This window comes from Bufo gargarizans, chromosome 3 (genome assembly GCF_014858855.1).
Source record: "Bufo gargarizans isolate SCDJY-AF-19 chromosome 3, ASM1485885v1, whole genome shotgun sequence".
In the NCBI taxonomy this organism is placed as follows: Eukaryota; Metazoa; Chordata; class Amphibia; order Anura; family Bufonidae; genus Bufo; species Bufo gargarizans.
The window spans coordinates 277,537,286-277,559,513 of record NC_058082.1 but is presented as its reverse complement, the minus strand read 5'-3'; the positions used below and the strand labels follow the sequence as shown (position 1 = coordinate 277,559,513).

The window sequence follows — 22,228 nt, the reverse complement described above, 5'->3', positions numbered from 1 at the left end:
TCACAGATGTTCTCCATGTACTCTTTCATTTTTATCTATTGTATCTATTTTCAACTCTATTTTGATTTTCCAGTGACTGTTGGTCACTTTGGTCCATGATGAAACACACCCAATGATGCCTATCAGTCTGTGAATACCACTGACACAACACAGATGGCATCAATGTTCTATCACCATTGGTAGAAGAAACACATTTTCAGCCCAGCAGTGTACGTAGAATATGGATGACACATGGCCCAAACATGGCTCCTTCCTGTATATCTTCACGGATGAACCACTGACCATCTTGTCACAGATGCCATTACGGACACAGACGTGTGAAAGAGTCCTAAAGGCAAAGCTATACAAGTTTTCCTGAGAAATTCTATTTGCTTACAACAACAGTGTTAAAGTGGTTTTCCGGTGAGGTCATTCTGTTAAAAAGACAGGCCAGAAAGGGTTAAAAATAACAAAGAAGCTTTACTTCCACCAAACCCTGCTACTGCCATTAAGATGCTGATCTGGTCCCCTGGAGAGGCCTGCTCAGCCAATCAATGGCCTTAGCAGGGGGCTTTCTTGGCATTTAAGTGTTGAGTTGGGATGGGAAGCAGAGGACAGTGGGGATTGGAGCAGCAGTTGCCTTGATCGGCAGAGGTAAGCAATGCTTCTTTATTATTGCAAATCAAGTTTGACCCATTTTTAAGCAAAATTATATGCATAGAAATCCTCACAATACAAAGGTATCCCTGTGGATAGGTGGGGGTCCGACTACTGTTACCCTCGACCGATCACAAGAACAGCTGTCCCTTGCATCTGTATTGCTGAAGCAGCAGGTTGAGCATGTGCATGGCCACCCCATACACTCTCTTTGGGACTGTCAGAAACAGCAGAACTCTGTATTTTGGATTTCTCTGGCACTATCACAGAGAGTGAATAGAACAGAAGAATGCATGCTAGACCTGCTGTTTTAGCCATATGGGTACAAAGAACGCCTGTTCTTATGATCAGTGGTGATACTAGTGGTGGGACCGTTGCCAATCAGATACTCATCTTATCTGGTGGATAGGAGATAAATGTATAATAAGGTAAAACCCCGTTATGCAGTGACACACTGGCATTCCTTCTTCTGTACCACTTCTCTTGTCCTGTATACTTGGTGTAATCATCACTATATCCTCTTATTCTGTATATATGGACACTGCACAGTACCACTTCTCTTGTCCTGGATACTGGGTGTAATTCTCACTATAGCCTCTTATTCTGTATATATAGACACTGCACAGTACGACTTCTCTTGTCCTGTATACTGGGTGTAATTCTCACTATATCCTCTTATTCTGTATATATGGGCACTGCACAGTACCACTTCTCTTGTCCTGTATACTGGGTGTAATTCTCACTATATCCTCTTATTCTGTATATATGGGCACTGCACAGTACCACTTCTCGTGTCTTGTATACTTGGTGTAATCATCACTATCTGCTTGTATTCTGTACATATGGACACTGCACAGTACCACGTCTCTTGTCCTGTATGAGTGTAATCATCACTATCTGCTTGTATGAGTGTAATCATCAGTATCTGTTCTTATTCTGTACATATGGATACATAGATATGTATATACATAGACATTGCACAGTAACACTTCTCTTGTCCTGTATACTGGGTGTAATTCCCAGTATCTGCTCTTATTCTGTATACATAGACACTGCACAGTACCACTTCTCCTGCCCTGTATACTGGGTGTAATTCCCAGTATCTGCTCTTATTCTGTATACATAGACACTGGACAGTACCACTTCTCCTGACCTGTATACTGGGTGTAATTCCCAGCATCTGCTCTTATTCTGTATACATAGACACTGCACAGTACCACTTCTCCTGACCTGTATACTGGGTGTAATTCCCAGTATCTGCTCTTATTCTGTATACATAGACACTGGACAGTACCACTTCTCATGACCTGTATACTGGGTGTAATTCCCAGTATCTGCTCCTATTCTGTATACATGGATGCTGCACAGTACCACTTCTCCTGTCATGTATACTGGGTGCGCTCTCTCTCTCTCTCTCTCTCTCTCTCTATATATATACACACATACATATACACACACACATACATACACTTCATAGTATCACTTCTCATGTAATGAATCTTTTTCTGTATACATACACTACACAGAAATACTTCTCATGTCCTGTATACTGCAGTATTCTGCCAGCAACATATTATAGAGCAGGAGGAGCTGAGAAGATCCACAGATGTACTGTATCAAGCACCAAAATCAGCGGGTTAGTGCGCAATCCTAAAGATTTATTCACACGTCCGCAAGTGTTTTGCGGTCCGCAAATTGCGGATCCACAAAAGGCGGACACCGGCCATGTGCGTTCTGCATTTTGCGGACCGCACATGGCTGGCACTTTAAATAGAAATGCCTTTTCTTGTCCGTGTCTAGTGATGAGCGGCAGGGGCAATATTCGAATTTGCAATATTTAGCTAATGTTTTTGTCATATATTAATTGAGAATTCAAGATTATATTCTTCATTGCGAAATGTAATATTCACGTAGAGCACGCAAAATACAGGCGTGGGTCACTTTAGCTACATTTTTCAAGCTGGTATAAATTTCCTGAGACTGGAGAAAATGGTTGGCACGGCAGAACATTAGAATAGCTTTATATGCAGATAGAGTGTGCCAATATATTTGCGCTTGCAAATTTTCAGCAATAGTAAGTGGCAGGCAACTTTTCTATTGGTTGCTAGGGATGTTGCTAGGCTGTTACAAAGCCTTCTCATTGGCCCACAAGCTAGAAAATGGGAGTGATGATCATCTGATTTGAACTGTATAAAAAACAAAACAAAAAAAACACAAATATTTGATTTTACGAATATATAGAGTTATACTCTAAATCTTCTCAAATTCTCAAAGTGCCGATATTAGCGATTAAAATTCGCTATTCGAATATTCGCACTCAACACTATCAGTGTTTGTGTGCTGTCCACATCTTTTTGGGCCCCATTGAAAATGAATGGGTCCGGATCCGTTCTGTAATATTGCGGAACGGATCCGGATCCATTTTGCAGGCGTGTGAATGGACTCTAACAGTTTAACTCAATCCCAACATTAAGCTTTAGAAGCTTTGCACATAATTAAACTACCGTATTTTTCGCCGCATAAGACGCACTTTTTCCCCCCCAAAAGTGGGGGGGAAATAGCAGTGCGTCTTATACGGCGAATGTAGCCGATTTTGCTTAGTTTTCAATGATACACCCGCCGCGATGCCGTGCGGCGGGTGTATCAGCTGTGAGAGAGGAGGGGCTGGGGGCGGCATCTGCATTTATAATGACAGCGGGGCCCGTGCAGTGACTGTATTCTACTACACGGGCCCCGCTTACTGTACAATCATATCCCTAATACCGTAGTTAATTGTTGTGTGCACTGCATGTAAAAGCATAATGAGCGATGATGAGCGCTATTACTTACAATTAGAAGCGCTTGCCGTTCGGAGCAGGGAGGAGGGAGGAGGCAGGAGGCAGGCCGGGAGGACGGGCGCTGGCAGTGTGAGTCATACGTCACGCGCCTGCGCCGCCTGCTTCATGAATGAAGCAGGCGGCGTGGGCGCATGACGGATGACTCACACTGCCAGCGCCCGTCCTCCCGGCCTGCCTCCTGCCTCCTCCCTCCTCCCTGCTCCGAACGGCAAGCGCTTCTAATTGTAAGTAATAGCGCTCATCATCGCTCATTATGCTTTTACATGCAGTGCACACAACAATTAACTACGGTATTAGGGATATGATTGTACAGTAAGCGGGGCCCGTGTAGTAGAATACAGTCACTGCACGGGCCCCGCTGTCATTATAAATGCAGATGCGACCCCCACCCCCATTATAAAAGCAAATGCGACCCCCACACTTATGGAGGGGATCTGTGGATGACACATAGCATAAGATGCTATATATGTGTCATCCACAGATTCCCCCCCATAACTGTCATACACAGATCCTCATAACAGCGCCATCCAGAGAGGATCCCCTATAAGTGTCACCCACAGATCCCCCATAACAGTGCGTCATCCACAGATCCCCATAACAGTGCATCACCCACAGACCACAATTAGTTCAAAATATTTTTTTTCTTATTTTCCTCCCCAAAAACCTAGGTGCGTCTTATACGCCGGTGCGTCTTATACGGCGAAAAATACGGTAAGCCATAGTGATAAGCTAGAATGATAACACTCCAGATAAGACTTTACTGCTGGATCCATATGTATATATAGTTTTATAGAGAAAAGACTTAGCAAAACTTGTATTCTACTCATTCTGGGCTGTGACGTCAAGCAGGCAGGCCTATCAGCGATTGACAGCTTCCCTTCTAAGAGTGTGTATACAGATACACCTGTCAAGAACTGATAGGATCGCCTCCTTGACAAAGCCCAGAATGAGCAGGAATTTAAATGAATAAATTACAACTTGTACTGAATCAAAACTATACAATCTGTTCAGCTCCTCCTGCTCCATAACATGCTGTCTGTAGATTGCACTGCATTTTCAACGTGACAGGTTCACTTTAACAAAAAATTCTTAGATCATTTGCTTAATCTAAAAATATGCCAAATCACGCTTTAAGACTGCAGTCCGTGTGGACCAGCATAAATAACAGTAACTAACAGGTAATAGTACTCCACCTAGTGGCTAAATTTGTGAAATATATTTGCAAATTCACACTACAGAATATATACCGGTCTATTGCATTAAGCAAAACTCAGTGTACTTAAATTTAAAAATCTTTTTAAAATAATCACATAACTAATAAAGGTAAACATTGAAATGATTTGTAGTATATAAAATAAGAACAGAACCTTTAGAAAATACTGATGCTGAAAAATATACACTATCAAGGTTGGTTTTGTAGCTGGGCTAATCACCTAAATTCCAGGTGCACAGAGACGATCTCTAGTGTAAGCACATGTTCTATTATATAATTTGCTCCTTGCAGCATCTTCAACCAACCACCTACAATACTGAAAAATTGATTTAACGCAGCAATACAATCTGCCTACCACACACAATATAAGAAATTATTTTACTATATAGTTATCCAGTGAAAGAGCAATCCAACAGGCTGTTTCAGCAGAGGAACAGGCTGCTGTTCCATGCCGGAGCCCGTTTATTATAATGGGAAACAGTGGTGATACAGCTGCTCCCCTTCATTGATGCCGGATAAAAACTGTTGTGTGCAGCACTATTTGTCAGGTCGACTCCCAGCATAAATGCCGGAGAGTGGGCAGATTCTGTCCGGATCCCATTATAGTCAGGTTCAGCGGGCACGCGGCATTCTCAGGCTATGCCGGTTTCAGAGACTTCCAGCAGGCTGTTTTCTGACGGAACAGCCTGCTGGATTGCTCTGCCACCTGTGTTAAAGAAGCCATGAGGTTAAACTTTGAGAATTAAACATGTTCACGTATTATGAATACTAAGGTTTTAAAGGGACACTTCCATCAGAAAGGGGTATATTTTTAAACTCAATAGTTATAGAAAACATTTTTTGACTTTATGACTTTTTAATTTCAGCAGTACTATACCACTGAAAATTAAATAGAAAATATTGCTTCTTCTACAAAATACCGATACTTCTGTAGCAATAAGCACAGAGAAACAAAACTCTTCTACAGATAAGTAACGCCATTGTTAGTTTACTGCTGCTGTGAGGGAATATATTATCTGAATGGTAATCCTCATTATCAATAATAGATGAAGAATTGGGATATCAGTATGACATTTCTATTGTCTTGGGGGTAGGCCTAGATAAAGATGCCCACAAAACAGCATTGTACGTATCAGTTTAATGTGGAGGGTTATCTGGGGCCACAGTGATGGTCTGAAAGAGTTAAGCGAGACCAATCTAACAAGACCAAGTAAAATACATGGTGGGACTTCATAATACTATATCCAGAAAACTATCCAGTAATAATATTTTTTATTTTATTTTATTACATGGTACATTCACATATAAGTTGTTAATATGTGCTAAAATGTTTGATGAAATTGCCCCTCTCTTTAAAGAATTGCAATTGAATAAAGTAAATATGAAGCATTTTCTAGCAGTCTTATAGCACTAATGCAGTAAGGAGTATGTTACAGCTACCCTGCAGATTATAAGAAATCACTGACCTCTTCCTTTTGCCCAGGTGTACGTTCGATTTGTTACAACAGTCCTCACATCTTGAATCTGAGGCTCGGCTTGTGCATGCCTCAGGTGAAGTTCACCGGCTTTATTTGAAATTTTCAGAGGTAAAATATATTTTGGGATACCTTTGTAAAACCAAGCTCCTGATCTCTTCCAGACCTGTAAAAGAAAAGACATATAATGTAATTAAAGGGAATCTGTTAGTAGATTCCATAGGATTCCTGGCATCCACGTCACTGCTTGTTTCTGTATTAGACTGAATTGTTGCGTGCTTGAGTGTGCACAATATGCTGAAGGTACTGTACTTTGCTCTAGCCCTACTGTGTTAGGGTACATTCACACGACCATATAAATGAATCTGCCTCCGTTCCGCAATTTTGCGGAACGGGTGCGGACCCATTCATTTCAATCGGGCCGCAAAAGATGTGGACAGCACACCGTGTGCTGTCTGCATCAGTTGCTCCATTACGCGGCCTCACAAAAAAATATATAGCATGTCTAATTCTTGTCCGCGATTGCGGACAAGAATAGGTATTCTCTATATAGCGCCGGCCTTGTGCGGTCCGCAAAATGCGGACCACACACGGCCAGTATCCGTGTTTTGCGGATCCACAATTTGCGGACTGCGAAACACTTACTGTCGTGTGAATGCACCCTTAGTACCAATTTTTTTCATGATGTAGTACTGTAGTACATTTTAAAAAAATTAAAAGGAGTATGAAAAATAAGAATATAGCTGCTAATCATCTGTAAATGGCTAGCACACCGAATCCTAGCACCGAGATAAATGGAAAATACTGTCATTTTACTTAAAGCTATTTTAATTGTCACATCATAAAGAATATGATAGCTAGAAGAACATATAATATGAATGCAAATATTGCCACTTATGTCCACTGTAATCTCCAGAATGTATGGAAATGTGACATTACAAGAGTAATTACCCGCGCTGGCAGACTGACTAAAATGTGTAATTATGCTTTATGTTCTTTGACAAACAACAGTCCGATGGCTTTCAGAAATATAATAAGCGCAGTTTATGCCTGCCTCTCTGCACAGCTGGGAAAGATGAAATCAAATCTCCAATATTACAAATTTCAGCCACAGAAAAGACAGAGCTGACATTTCCCATGCAGACTTATACCCAAACCTTCTGCATGAAGCTGTGCTGTCTGAAAACACTGGACACTTATCATGAACTTGGACGCACTTTAGTAACCCGTTATGTAAACCTGTTATTATACACTCAGCAATTGCAATATGTGTTTCTACGCAATTTCTACACGGCCACCAGAGATGAGCGAATCGAAGTTGACAAAGTGGAATTCGATCCAAATTTCAGGAAGAATTTGATTCGCACCGAATCTGAATTTCCTCACGCTTCGTGGAAACGAATCGCATTTTTTCCTAAAATGGCTGATGCATGTGTTAGGACATGGAGCAAGGAACTCTGGGAACGAGGGATCACCCATAATGCCATGCATGCAGCCAATCAGCAGCCAGCCAGCCCTGTGATGTCACAGCCCTATAAATAGCCTCAGCCATCTTGGATTCAGCCATTTTCCAGTCTACTTAGTGCAGGGAGAGATGTCAGCAGGCGCTAGGGGACAGTGGTAGAAAAGACTTTAAAACTTTTATTTTGCTGTATAGAGGTTCAGAGAAAGGATAGGAAGGAATCATTCCACAGTATTGAAGCAGAACAGAGTTCAGTAGGGGGAGGGGGGGTTATAGCCTGGGTAATGGGAACAATCCTATTACACCTTGCTGCACTGACTGCAGATCCAAATTGCCATTATATATCTCTGTAATTCCAGAAAACCGATCTTGTTATTGGTGTACAAGTGCTGTCAGCCATTAACAGGGTTTATTACAAGTAAATATTTCTACGTCTTATTTGCTCTTGTGCGGTGCAGTTATATGTTCTAAAGCACTTTTTCGCTTGTATTAGTGGGGAATAAAAGGTCTTATTAGCCGTTGTGTGGTGAAGTGAGAAAATGACAGCCCTTTTTCATGTGTATTAGTGGCAAAATATATATATATTATTTGCCGTTCAGCGGTGCAGTTATATGTTCTAAAGCTTTTTGTGGCGTGTATTAGTGGAAAAAAGTAAGGGCCTATTTGCCGTTCTGCAGTGCAGTTATATGTTCTAAAGCCTTTTGTGGCTGCCGTTCAGTGGTGCAGTTATATGTTCTAAAGTGTTCTTTTTTGGGGTGTTCTTATTTCCTTTTTATTTATTTATTTGATCTAACAGTATGTCAGACAGAGAAGTGCCAGGCCCTGCACAGGGGAGTGGCAGAGGCCTAAAGGTTTCTGGCGCAGGCACAGGTTGCAGCCGAGTAAGGGGGCGTGGCAGCATGAGTCGCAGCTCCCGGAGTCTTCTAGTGGTCGTGTCTTGACCAGCAACCCAGCTTTTCTTGAATGGTTGACTCGGTCATCCACTTCGTCCCAAGTGACATTAGACAGCCCCAGCAAAGAGTCGGTGGTTTCGTCAGACACAACCTTTAGTTGTCATGGCCCGGGAGCAGGCCCTGTGCCGTCACCTGTCCTCAACCTGCCTCTGTCCTTTTCTGTTCCCTCCGCCAGACAAGTATTATATGCTGTGGGCTCAGCTCCACTATACAGCGAGGACGAGCTACTAGAGGACAGTCATCAGATACTGGCCAGTCAAGATGTGGAGGAGACATCCACCGCTTCCTCCAGTAGATGGGCAAATAGTGATGAGGAGAGTGGCGTGAAAGCTGGTGTTGCGAGCGGTCAGGCTCCTGACCAAGAGACCGTTGAGGATGACATCAGTGACGTGCAACTTTACTCGATGATGATGTAGCTGATCGCACTTGGGAGCCGGGTGAATTAGGGACTTCATCATCATCGGGAGAAGAGGGTGGCAACTTGCCAGTGAGGCAGCGGCGAAGACAGAGTCGCTATTGTGGCCGGGAGTCAGCATAGTGGTAGCATTGAAAGTTTGGGAGTCAAACACGCCCGGGGCAGACCACCCGCTTCGCAGCATTCAGCAGAGGTATGACTTCTGGCTCTCCACCTTGTTGGACCCTCGCTATCGGTCCAAAATGGGGACCTTTTTTTTTTTTTTTTTACACCCGCTGAGAGGGAGGACAAACTGAACTACTATAGACATCCTATGTAGTCAGTTGGCCACTGCCTATCTGTGCCATCATCCATCCTCTCACAGGTCTGACTCTGCACTCACATTCCTCTGCCATGGCTGCTTTGGCAGGGTGGGGGGGGGGGGTAGGAGCAGTTTCAGATACATCAGCAGCAACTTGAGTCTAGAGTTGCTGATGAGCAGCTTTCTTCGCCTGCCTAGTGAAGAAACTACCCACCAGCAGCAGAAGCTAGACCTGGAGCAGGAACTAAACCAGCAGGTGGTGGCATACTTGAACAGCACCCTGCCACCACAAATTGAAGATCCTCTGGACTACTGGGCAGCCAAACTAAATTTGTGGCCGCAACTGGCAGAGTTTGTCCTGGAAAAGCTGTCCTGCCCGGCCAGTAGTGTGGCATCAGAGCGGGTGTTTAGTGCGGCGGGGGCCATAGTTACCCCAAGAAGAACTCGCCTGTCCACCCAAAATGTGGAGAGACTGACCTTTGTCAAGATTAATCAGGCGTGGATCATCCAGGATTTCCAGCCACCAATGCCTGATGCATCAGACTAGATCATCCATTATGCCACACAAACACTTTGACAAAAGAGACCGGTTTCTTCTGGCTACCTGCACCAGCTACTATTCTGATGCTGCCACCTACCTGATGCCACACATCTGATCCCAAATGCTTCTTCTTTCACCCACCATCATCAGCTGGCACCAGTATTGCCACCCACCTCCCTACTCTGTCACCGGGTCACTCTGTGGTCTCCTCATGCTGCTGCCACCTCCACACTGTCATTGTGCCACTCTGTGGCCTCCTGATGCTGCTGCCATCTCCAGACTGTCATTGGGCCAATCGGTGGTCATGCTGCTTCCACCTCACCACTATGTTATAGGGCCACTGTGTGGACTGCTCATGCTGTTCCCACTCTTCCCACTTCATGAATGGGCCATAATTTTGCCTTTCGGCCGGTTTTGGGTGCACTCTTTTTTGGGCTTCAGCAATACTGATGGATTAGTGACCAAATGCTGACCGAGTAAAGGCGGATGCTCCACAGACAGGATCCGTTTTTGGGGGGTTATTGTTCTGATGGATCAGAGGAAGGGCAAAATAATCAATGACGTCAACACAAACTTACTGCTGACACCCACTCCACTCTTCCGGGGGGGGGGGGGGCTCTACTTGTATAAGCGTTTGATAGAACAGGTTCTGTAGAAATCATGTGGAAACAGTGAATTGGTGTAAAAGGTGTGCACTCTTTAACGCTATAGTAGGATCTTGGGCCTCTGCACGGTTCAGAGGAAGGGAGCCTCAGGTGTCACAGCCAGGGAGAAGGTGATTTTTTTTTCTCCCTGGCTGTGACGCTCGCTCTTCTGCGATTGGACCGGGCTACAGCCAGGAAGAAGGAGACGCCCATTGAGAAACCCTGGCATCTCCCCTTCCCTGTTCCGATGCTATTAATTAGCATACCAAGTGTGAAAATTCAACAGGGGTAGGGTTGTTTTGGATATCGAATTTTCGATACCTAATCAATACTTTTGCCTGGTATCGACCTCGATACCAGGATTTGCCTTTTGTCTATACTAGGCTTCGCTATTGCGCAGTCTAGTATCAGAGAACAATGAGCACGTTGCTCTCAGCGCTCTCAGTGTTCTCCTCAGCAGCACAGGGGAGAAGGAAGTAGTCTCTCCCTCCCCCCTGTGTCGTTGCTACCAATGAGGAGAGAGGGGTGGGCGTAGGAGAGAGAGGTGGTGACAATGACAATTTTCATTGTCACCAATGAAAATAAATGTTTAAAGAGGACCTTTAATCTGGAAAAAAAAATCTGAGACAAGTATCATGATATGTACAGCGGCGCCCGGGGTTCTCACTGCACTTACTATTATCCCTGGGCGCTGCTCCGTTCTCCCGCTATGTCCTCCGGTATCTTTGGGGACTTGGTTATACTGTGCACAGACTGCCCTTGTTCTCCTCGGCGTCTCATTCTCCCAGGCTGTAGCGCTGGCTAATCTCAGTGCAAAGCTCACAGCCTGGGAGAAAAATACCTGGGAGAAGGAGAAACCCAGGAGAACAAGGACAGTCTCCGCCCAGTAATACCAAGTCCCCGAAGATACCGGAGGACATAGTGGGAGAATGGAGCGGCGAGATCCCTGGGTGCCACTGTACATATCATGATACTTAGTTCAGAATTTTTTGCCAGATGAAAGGTCCTCTTCAATACAAATCCTGAGGTGGGTGCTGGTGGGGAGCTGCAATTAGTGGCAGTTAACCCCTCAGGTGCCGCACCCACCTCCTGTATTAAATATTAATTATATTATCATTGGTGGCGCAGTGTGCCCCCCCCCCACCCAGTATTAACATCATTGGTTGCCCAGTGCGCCCCCCAACCCCCCCAGTATTAAAATAATTGGTGGCAGTGGCCACAGGTTGCTACTGAAGCCCTGGCTGCCATGGTAAGCTCCCTGCAGCTGTATGTACTATGCACAGGGCAGTAGGGAGAGTGAAAAGTCCTATTCACCCTAACAGAGCTCTATCAGGGTAATTAGGACAAGGGATTAAAAGATCCCAGGTTCTAGCCCCTAAGGGAGGGAATTAGTTATTAGATAAAAAGTAAAATAAAAATATATAAGTTAAAAAAAAATACATCTAAGGCTAGTTTCACACTAGCGTTCGTCGGTCCGCTCGTGAGCTCCGTTTGAAGGAGCTCACGAGCGGACCCGAACGCCTCCGTCCAGCCCTGATGCAGTCTGAATGGAGCGGATCCGCTCAGACTGCATCAGTCTGGCGGCGTTCAGCCTCCGCTCCGCTCGCCTCCGCACGGACAGGCGGACAGCTGAACGCTGCTTGCAGCGTTCAGCTGTCCGCCTGGCCGTGCGGATTCGTTCAAACTTACAATGTAAGTCAATGGGAACGGATCTGCTTGAAGAGGTCACCATATGGCTCAATCTTCAAGCGGATCCGTCCCCCAAGTTAGTAATGCAGACGGATCCGTACTGAACGGAGCCTCCGTCTGCATTAATGTGATCGGATCCGTTCAGAACGGATCCGATCAAGCGCTAGTGTGAAAGTAGCCTAAATATTAAGTATAAATCACCCCCTTTCCCAATTTTACACATAAAATATATAAATAAATAAACATATTACATATCGCCACGTCTGAAAAGTCCAAACTATTAAAATATAAAAAAATGTTCTATGCGGTGAGCGCCATAACAAAAAAAACCTGCGCAATTCGCCTTTTTTTTGTCACCTTGTCCCCCCAAAAAATAGGATTGGACAGTTCTATTACAGGCCGGATGTTCCATAAAATGCGGAATGCACAAGGCTTTTTTTGGTGTTTTCTTTTTTTCGTGTGGTATCGAGTATAGCAATACTTTTTTATGGTATCAAAATTTTGGTATCGAAACAACCCTAAACAGGGGCACAGCGGGCGAATGGAGCGGCACCCAGGAAAAATAGTAAGCGCTATTAGATCTTTGCTTTATGCCCTACATAAAGTGCTACTTATTTTTATTATGTCTGGACCTATGAAAGGTCCTCTCTAAATACTGCTTATACTTCATGCAAGTAACATTATTGGCTCAGAGGCTTGGTATGGGTATTAATAATTTACTTCATTAGCAGAATTGCCAGTGTGCCCATAGCCAACTTTATAGAAATTTTTTGGTTTGCCTTTTAATACCTTGAAGTACTCTACTGTATTTCCTATTGCAAGCCACTTAATCCTGTTCTAATGTTCTTACTAAAGATGCAACAGAAACTCTACTTTCCTGCACGTTACGTAGATGTTACAAAGGGATGAGAGATCCTGTACTGCGAGGACTTGAGGCTGATTGCTTAATTTGGTCTATATTAAACTTTGACACAAAGCTTACTAAAGCTGCCATACCCACGGCAATGTCAACGTAGAAATATAGAAGCTGTCGGCATGGTATTTTTCATCTGTAAGATTTGTTGGGAGGGACCTGCTGGCCTGTTCACTACAAACTTTATTGCCTCACAAACCTGTGTTTGACCCAGGGCCCAGTGGAGAGCTGACTGGTCCACAAAAGCTCTGTTCAACATCTCAGGTAGTTTTAAAACCACAGTCATGGTACACATCATTCATTTGTAGAGCATGTCTTGAACGAACTAATTTTTGTACAATCTTGACTCAGCACTCCCTTATTAGCTCCTGTCTCAGTCATACACCCAGCAGATGCAGTCTGCAGTAACTTTGAATTACATAAAATGTGTCAGGAGTTCACCTAGTATCACTATGCAGGTCTGTACTGTAAGGTTGCCATACCAATCAGACAAGCCACGGCTGTTGGATCTGTCAGTGTGACTGGAAACCGAGCCAATCAGGTTTCTATAACTGTGTCCAATCCTAGAGCTTGTCAGGGGATTTAACCCTTAGGATACTGGAGGTTTTTTCCTTTTTGCCTTTTAATTTTTCTTCCCTAACTTCCTTGAGCCATGACTTTTTTTATTTTTCCCTTCACACAGTGCTTATTACTTTCAAGATAAGTTGTACTTTCTAATTCCACCATTTAATATGGCATACAATGTAGTGGGAAGCGGGAAAATTCCAAATGGAGTGGAATTGAAAAAGAAAAACGCAATTCCTTGACCGTTTTACCGGTTTTGTTCCCACTGTGTTCTGTTTGCAGCAAAACTGACCTGTGCCGTTCATTCTCTGGGTCAGTATGATTACAACATATGTATAAGTTTTTATGTCCAAATAGTGTGAGACCCCCATAACTTTTTATAGTTTTATATCTACTGAGCTGTGTGGGGGCTCATTTTTGTGGGACAATCTGTAGTGTTTATTGATACCATTTTAGAGCGTGTGTAACTTTTTGATCACATAAAAAAAAAAATTTGGGTAAGAGGTGAGGAAAAAATGACCCTTTTTTCCATTACGCCATTTGCTGTATTAGAAAAAAAAAATATTTTAATAGTACGGGCGTTTTCAGTTTTGTTTATATTTTTCCGCGTTTCTCACCCTTTAGATGCTGTGATCTCACTTGATCACGGCATCTAAAAGGTTTTAAAAAGGACCTTTCACCGATCCTGACATTGTGAACTAAGTATACAGACATGGAGAGCGGCTCCCGGGGATCTCACTGCACTTACTATTATCCCTGGGCGCCGCTCCGTTCTCCCGCTATGCCCTCCGGTATCTTCGGTCACTAAGTTATGGTAGGCGGAGTCTGCCCTTGTTCTGCTGTAGCGCTGGCCAATCGCAGCGCAGAGCTCACAGCCGGGGAGGTTATTTTCTACCAGGCTGTGAGCTCTGCGCTGCAATTGGCCAGCGCTACAGCAGAACAAGGGCAGGCTCCGCTTAACATAACTTAGTGACCGAAATCTCCGCCTACCATAACTTAGTGACCGAAGATACCGGAGGGCACAGCGGGAGAACGGAGCGGCGCCCAGGGATAATAGTAAGTGCAGTGATATCTCCAGGCACCGCTCTCCATGTCTGTATACTTAGTTCACAATGTCAGGATCGGTGAAAGGTCCTCTTTAATGACCGCAATCGGCATTATTGCAAATGCGAACGGGCCCCATGTTTGCCCATCGCTCTAGCGTCTTACATGTTAGGTGGTAGTGAAGGGGTTAAATCAGCTGGTTCCTATCAACATTGCCTGTGATTGCATTTGTCTTCTCTAGATTCTGTACTGTGAGACTTACTACAGACATTTTTTTTTTTTTTACTTCTGGCTTGTTTTTTTGGGGATTATCCTTGTAGCTGCTGATTCTCCTTACATCTGCTCTCCTGGTATCAACTCTGGCTAGTCTCTGGATTGAATCTCTTGTGTACTGCATTTATTGTGTTTGTTTCTCCTGGTTTTTGACTCTGCTTGCTGACTTTACCACCCCGGTCACTCTGAAAGGTCTGCTACCAGTGCACCAGTATTTTGTTATCAAGCCTTGAAGGCGTATCCTGAGTCCCTAGCAGCCAAGTCCACCCTGCCTCATGGTGGGCTTTGGTGAATACTTAGAGGTAGCCTTAGTTTAATACTACCTGGATAAGTTTCAGAACGCTGGTAATAGATTTTGGCTTCACTGGCAGTGGTCTGGATGGTGACTGTAGTACTCCCCAACAACATAAATGTTTAAGACAGATAAAGTGATCATTATTTTTTGCGAAGCATGAACCTGTGATGTTCATGTTTCACTCTTATAATTATATTTTTCAACTTACAGGCGTGGTGAGGGAAGGACGCTTGCTGGCTGCCAGTTTCCTCACCACACCTGCGCAGAATACCGAACGGCGCGTGATTTCCCCAGGGCATAGGGCAGGCAGAAGGATGCAAATGATGCCTGGCCCTGACAACACTTGGAAGGCGTGACTTGAGGTGGGAGACGGAAGCCTCTAGGTGCAGGAGCAACGCCCCCCCTGCCCCTAGAGGCTCATTTACATATTATAAAAATAAGAATTCTACAGTAACGGGGGCACGGATAATCATTAGAATAGCAGAGTTAGGTGCAGCTGAAATTAGCACATCGCTAATGTCAGCCAGTTTAATACTGAAAATTCTAGTGACAGAAACCCTTTAAAAACTTTTGAATGGCCAATGCTATAAGCAAATTCAATGATATGCTTCCATGTGAATGTAATAAAAGTTAGGCTGAGTTCACACTTCAGCTATTTAGACAGTTATTACCATCAGTTATTGTGAGCCAAAACCAGGTGCGAGTTAAAAGCACAGAACAGGTGCAGATCTTTCCATTACACCTTCTCTGAGTAGGCCTCATTACTGGTTTTGGTCAAAATAACTGATGAAAATAACTCACCAAATAGCTGTGAACCCAGCCTTAACAATATATTTCCAATCAGTGTCATTCTGAATCACATTTTCATTTTTAACTAGGAGAAAGAAAAGACAGATCTACTTAACAGCCAGTTCATGGAACACTTCTTTCTGGCCTGCCCTTTTCACACACAGAAGTGATCTGATTGCAAACAATAACACTGGGAATAATTATAGCTCAATAAGGTCACTCCAGACACTCGCCAGCCTTATACAAATTTTCTTTAGACAGTGCTGATATTCCAAATTTGTTGAGTCACTTAATTGTACCAGCACTTGCTAGTAGCTACCAACTCAAAAGTCACGTCAAGCGTTAGACATGCATAGAGCCTCATTATTTAACTTAAAAGTAATATGTGAATCCATATCAAGAGGTGCCTAATAAAATTATTCATGTCAATGAAGCCATATCTTGTTCTCTGGCAAACTCAGAAAGTGTACCTTAAAGGACACCTGTTAGCAGATTTGTACGTATGTGCAGCTGAAGGCATCCGTGTTGGTCCCATGTTCATATGTGCACATATTGCTGAGAAAAATGAAGTTGCCATTACTCCTAGAGGCTCAGCTCTCCAAATGCAGCTCCCTTCCCACTTAGATCGACAGGGCCAGGCAGTTTAAACATGCCTGGCCCTGTCAATCCAAGCAGGTTTATACAAGAATACATTTGATAAAAATACTATAAAACATAAGTCTAGCACCTGCTAGTCTAGAAAACATGCAAAGTGAGCAATGGAAAATATATAGGCTTAAATGCCATATGTGAGTGATCGGTGCCAGCTTTACATCTCAGACAACTTTATGACCAAAATGCCTTAGGTCTATTCTATTAATATGGATATATCTGAAGCAATGTCCCCTTGTGCAAAGAACAAAGTAACTTTAAACAAAAATTTCCTTGTCATGAAATGCTCACATAATACAGATATAAAATGCCCACATAATACCATTATTTATGACAGTACCATAAGCTTAAAAAAATAACCACCACACCATACTCTAAAAATTACGTCAGGCGGCACTGCACGCAACACAGCCATGAATTGTCCAATCAACCACCCCATATAGTGCCCGCATAGTAGTCTTGCGCAATAATAGGATATAGCAAAAGGAAATTAGGATTTAGGGTGTATAAAAAGAAAAAAAAATGGAGATTGCAATTTAACATCACTGCTGTATAGACCTAATGTAAGACCAGCTGTCAGACCTAAACTCGAATACAGAATCCAGTTTTGGGCTCCACAATATAAAAAGGATATTGGAGAGCTGGAGGGTAGCTAAATTAGTAAATGGGATAGAAATTTCCCCCATGGGAGGTTCAAAATCTGGCTTGTTCAGCTTTGGAAACAAAAACGCCTTAAAAAAATAAGAAAATTGCGGTCTATACTATAGGACTAGCAGAAGTGTGCAATAACTGAAGCTACAGTGCCTTAATAGAGATGCTAGCAATACAACTAGTAAAACTGTAGAGAGTTCTGTTTTAATTTAAACAAAAAGGGGTACAGAAAAAGCTTAGATTATCAAATGAAGCCCCTACAACACACAGAGACACATAAGGGCCAACTCCGAGTATGCACATGTAAATTCAACTTAAAGGGGTTGTCTCATATCCTGTGTATATGCCATTAATGTCCGATATGTGCACTTGCCAAACTCTCCATTTCTGACCATACAAGAGGGGGCACAGCCATTGAGATAAGAGCAGAGCCAACACCTATCAGTCATTTAAGGCATATTCTGTGGTTAGTGTGCAGGAGATTTAAATAGAGCAACCAGCCCTCTGATTGGCTGGGGAGGATGGATACATTCATTACATTTTAATATGAACAAATGTGTCTCATTATTAGGGGGGTTACACATTGCATGCTGCACACTGAGAAATGGACTTCAATATCATGCAGCCATTGGCCACAGTGGGTGGCAGCTATATTGTATACTTTAACTCCTTAAAGACTGGGCCAATTTTTGTTTTTGTCATTTCCTCACAATATTCCAAAAGCCATAACTTTTTTACATTTCTGTCCACATAACAATATGTTTGTTTTTTGTGGGACAAGTTGTATTGTTTAATGGCACCATTTAATTTACCGTATCGTGTTGGAAAATGGGGAAAAAAATCTTTGCGTGGTAAATTGAAAAAAAAAAAGGGTTTGATATTACAACATTCATTATGAGCTAAAAATGCAAAAAAAAATTGTAAACCTTTGAAAAAATTATTTTCTTTGCGTTGCCATTTTCTGACACCCATAACTTTATAGAGCTGTGTACGGCTTGTTTCTTTGTGTGGCGAGCTGTAGATTTTATTTGTACTAATTTGGGGAAGGTGCGACTTTTTGATCACTAAATTATTTTTGGGAATGCAGTGATGCCTAGTATGTTTATTTTTTATATGTAAAATTGAAAAAGGGGTGATTTGATTTTTTTTATTTTTTAAACTTTTTTTTTACACAGCAATATTTAGTCTCCTTAGGGGACATGAACATGTGATTTTCTAATAATTTGTCCCATAGACTGCAATAGAAAACTGTTGCACAGCTTCGCAAGAAGCTAGCCATGTCAGGCCTGGGAACCTCTAAAAAGGTACTTCGGGGGTTGCCTGCTGTATTAAACAGCAGGCACAGGCCAGGCATGGAGTTAGCTCAGCATGTCAGCCTGCTTCATACAACCCCTTGACGCTAATGGCATTACATGTATGTGATAATGCATTAAGGAGTTACTTGTAAGAGCAGACCTAAGCTACAGAAATTTAAAGGTATTAGATTGTTCTTTCTAGTAAAGTTACATTTCTCTGTCCAACAATAAAACAGTGAATTTAATTTGATAGCCTTTTCCCATTTTATCTTATGTACATTCATGGTTTCACACAAAATGAAATTTTGTTCCTAAACTTGATCTACTCAGGCCATTTTTACAAAAACCATCTATTTCTGACACTCTGGTAGATAAACTTACACACATCCAGGCACTACCTTTTTTGCCCTGGGTAAACTGTTGCTATATACTGTAATTGTGCACATTTACATCTCACTATTACTATGCCCTTCTGTGTATAATTTTGTGACTCTTCAGTGTTATACCATATGAAAGATCTTCAGATATTATCATGTTTTCAGTTAACCATTAAAAGGTATCAACAACTGGGGACTGATTTTTAGTTCTACATGTCATCTTAAAAGCAAATGCAGTGGATTATGAAAAGAATTCTCTTTTTTTTTTAACCCCTTAAGGACTTAGGACGTACCGGTACGCCCTGTTTCTCGAGTCCTTAATGACTCAGGACGTAATAAAAAAAAAGGATTGATTGCGGCGCGGTGGGGGTTAATTGTGACAGGATGCCAGACAAAATCATTCAGCAGGCATCCTGTCACAACACCGGAGGGGGGGGTCAATTCAGACCTGCGGTTTGCGGCGGCGATCGGGCGGCGCCATCGGGTCCCCATGCGGCTGTAGGGGGGACCCGATGGCATGGAAGGCAGCGCGATGTCTAAGGAAGGCATCTCGCTGCCTTCCGGTGAAGAGCCTGTGAGATCCAGCCCCCTGGATCTCACAGGCCCCGGAAGCTGTATGAGTAATACACACTGTATTACTCATACAGCCAATGCATTCCAATACAGAAGTATTGGAATGCATTGTAAAGGATTAGAGCCCCAAAAGTTCAAGTCCCAAAGTGGGACAAAAAATAAAGTGGAAAAAAAATAGTTGAAAAAATAAAGTTTTCCCCCCAAAAAAGTAAAAGTTTCAAGTAAAAATAAACAAAAATGTAATTTTCCCCAAATAAAGTTTAAAAAAATTGGTAAAACATAGGAAATAAAAAGTATACATATTAAGTATCGCCGCGTCTGTATCGACCGGCTCTATAAACACATGATATGACCTAACCCCTCAGATAAACACCATAAAAAATAAAAACTGTGCTAAATAAACCATTTTTTGTCACCTTACATCACAAAAAGTACAACAGCAAGCAATCAAAAAGGCGTTTGCCCACAAAAGTTGTACCAATCTAACAGTCACCTCATCCCGTAAAAAATGAGACCCTACCTAAGATAATTGCCCAAAAACTTTAAAAAAAAAAACTATGGCTCTTGGAATATGGAGACACTAAAACATGATTTTTTTTTTTTTTTAATATTATTGTGTAAAACTTACATAAATAAAAAAGGTTTACATATTAGGTATCGCCACGTCTGTATCGACCGGCTCTATAAAAATATACATGACCTAACCCTTCAGATAAACACCGTAAAATAAAAAAAAACTGTGCTAAATAAACCATTTTTTGTCACATCACAAAAAGTGTAATAGCAAGCGATCAAAAGTCATATGCACCCCAAAATAGTGCCAATAAAACCGTCATTTACTGCTCTTTACGGTAAGAGCAGTGAGACTATGGAACTCTCTGCCTGAGGAGGTGGTGATGGTGAGTACAATAAAGGAATTCAAGAGGGGCCTGGATGTATTTCAGGAGCGTAATATTACAGGCTATAGCTACTAGAGAGGGGTCGTTGATCCAGGGAGTTATTCTGATTGCCTGATTGGAGTCGGGAAGGAATTTTTTATTCCCCTAAAGTGGGGAAAATTGGCTTCTACTGTACAGGGTTATTTTTTTTTCCTTCCTCTGGATCAACTTGCAGGATGACAGGCTGAACTGGATGGACAAATGTCTTTTTTTGGCCTTATCTACTATGTTACTATGTCATCTCATCCCGCAAAAATCAGACCCTACCCAAGGTAATCGCCCAAAAACTGAAAAAATTATGGCTCCCAGACTATGGAAACACAAAAACATGATTTTGTTTTGCTTCAAAAATGAAATCATTGTGTAAAACTTACATAAATAAAAAAATAAATATACATATTAGGTATCGCCGCATCCGTGACAACCTGGTCTATAAAAATATCACATGATCTAACCTGTCAGATTAATTCTGTAAATAACAAAAAATAAAAACGGTGCCAAAACAGCGATTTCTTGTTACCTTGCCTCACAAAAAGTGTAGTATAAAGCAACCAAAAATCATATGTACCCTAAACTAGTACCAACTAAACTGCCACCCTATCCCGTAGTTTCTTAGATGGGGTCACTTTTATGGAGTTTCTACTCTAGGGGTGCATCAGGGGGGCTTCAAATGGGACATGGTGTAAAAAAAAAACAGTCCAGCAAAACCTGCCTTCCAAAAACCGTATGGCATTCCTATCCTTCTGCGCCCTGCTTTGTGCCCGTACAGCAGTTTACGACCACATATGGGGTGTTTCTGAAAACTACAGAAACAGGGCCATAAATATTGAGTTTGGTTTGGCTGTTAACCCTTGCTTTGTAACTGGAAATGGAAAATCTGCCAAAAAAGTACAATTTTGAAATTGTATCTCTATTTTCCATTAATTCTTGTGGAACACCTAAAGGGTTAACAAAGTTGTAAACTCAGTTTTGAATACCTTGAGGGGTGTAGTTTCTAGAATGGGGTCATTTTTGGGTGGTTTCTATTATGTAAGCCTCGCAAAGTGACTTAACAGAGGTTAAGAAATGATGAGCTCAGAGTCCTGTCTACAAATGCTCGCAGTTTAGGTAAAAAAAATCAATGAACTTGGGTCAATAATGGCATCTGAGAATGTAGATTTAGTGGCTGTTACGGAGACATGGTTTAATGAAAGAAATGACTGGGACATACCCATACCAGGGTACTCTTTATACAGAAGAGACAGAGAAGGCAAGAAAGGAGGAGGAGTGGCCCTGTATGTGAAAGATAGCATTAAATCTAACCTAATACAAGTTGGTGAGGCCAACATAGAGTCAGTTTGGGTTACGTTGCAGTTTGCTAATCATGCAGTAACTCGTGTAGGTGTGATATATAGACCACCTGGTCAAGTTAAAGAACTAGATGATCTACTAGTTGAAGAAATAGCTAAAATGACAATGAAAGGAGAAGTTATCATTATGGGAGATTTCAATCTTCCAGATATAAACTGGAAAACCAAAATAGCAAGTTCTAACAGGAGTACAGATATTCTAAATTCCCTACTGGGGTTATCCCTACAACAAATGGTTGAGGAGCCAACCCGGAGGGAGGCCATTTTGGATTTGGTATTCACAAATGGGGATTCGGTATATGATGTCATTGTAGGCGAAACCTTGGGATCTAGTGATCACCAGTCAGTGT

The 22,228-nt window shown here is 42.4% G+C and overlaps 1 protein-coding gene across 1 annotated transcript in view; it reads right to left on the bottom strand.

Annotated features, from left to right (window-relative positions):
* Positions 1-22,228, bottom strand: part of RPH3AL (rabphilin 3A like (without C2 domains)) — a 342,327-nt gene that overhangs the window by 132,730 nt on the left and 187,369 nt on the right. The window contains exon 6 of the mRNA XM_044285948.1: positions 6,153-6,327. Within this exon, the coding sequence (XP_044141883.1) occupies positions 6,153-6,327 (175 nt within the window). The remainder of the gene's footprint in view (positions 1-6,152; positions 6,328-22,228) is intronic.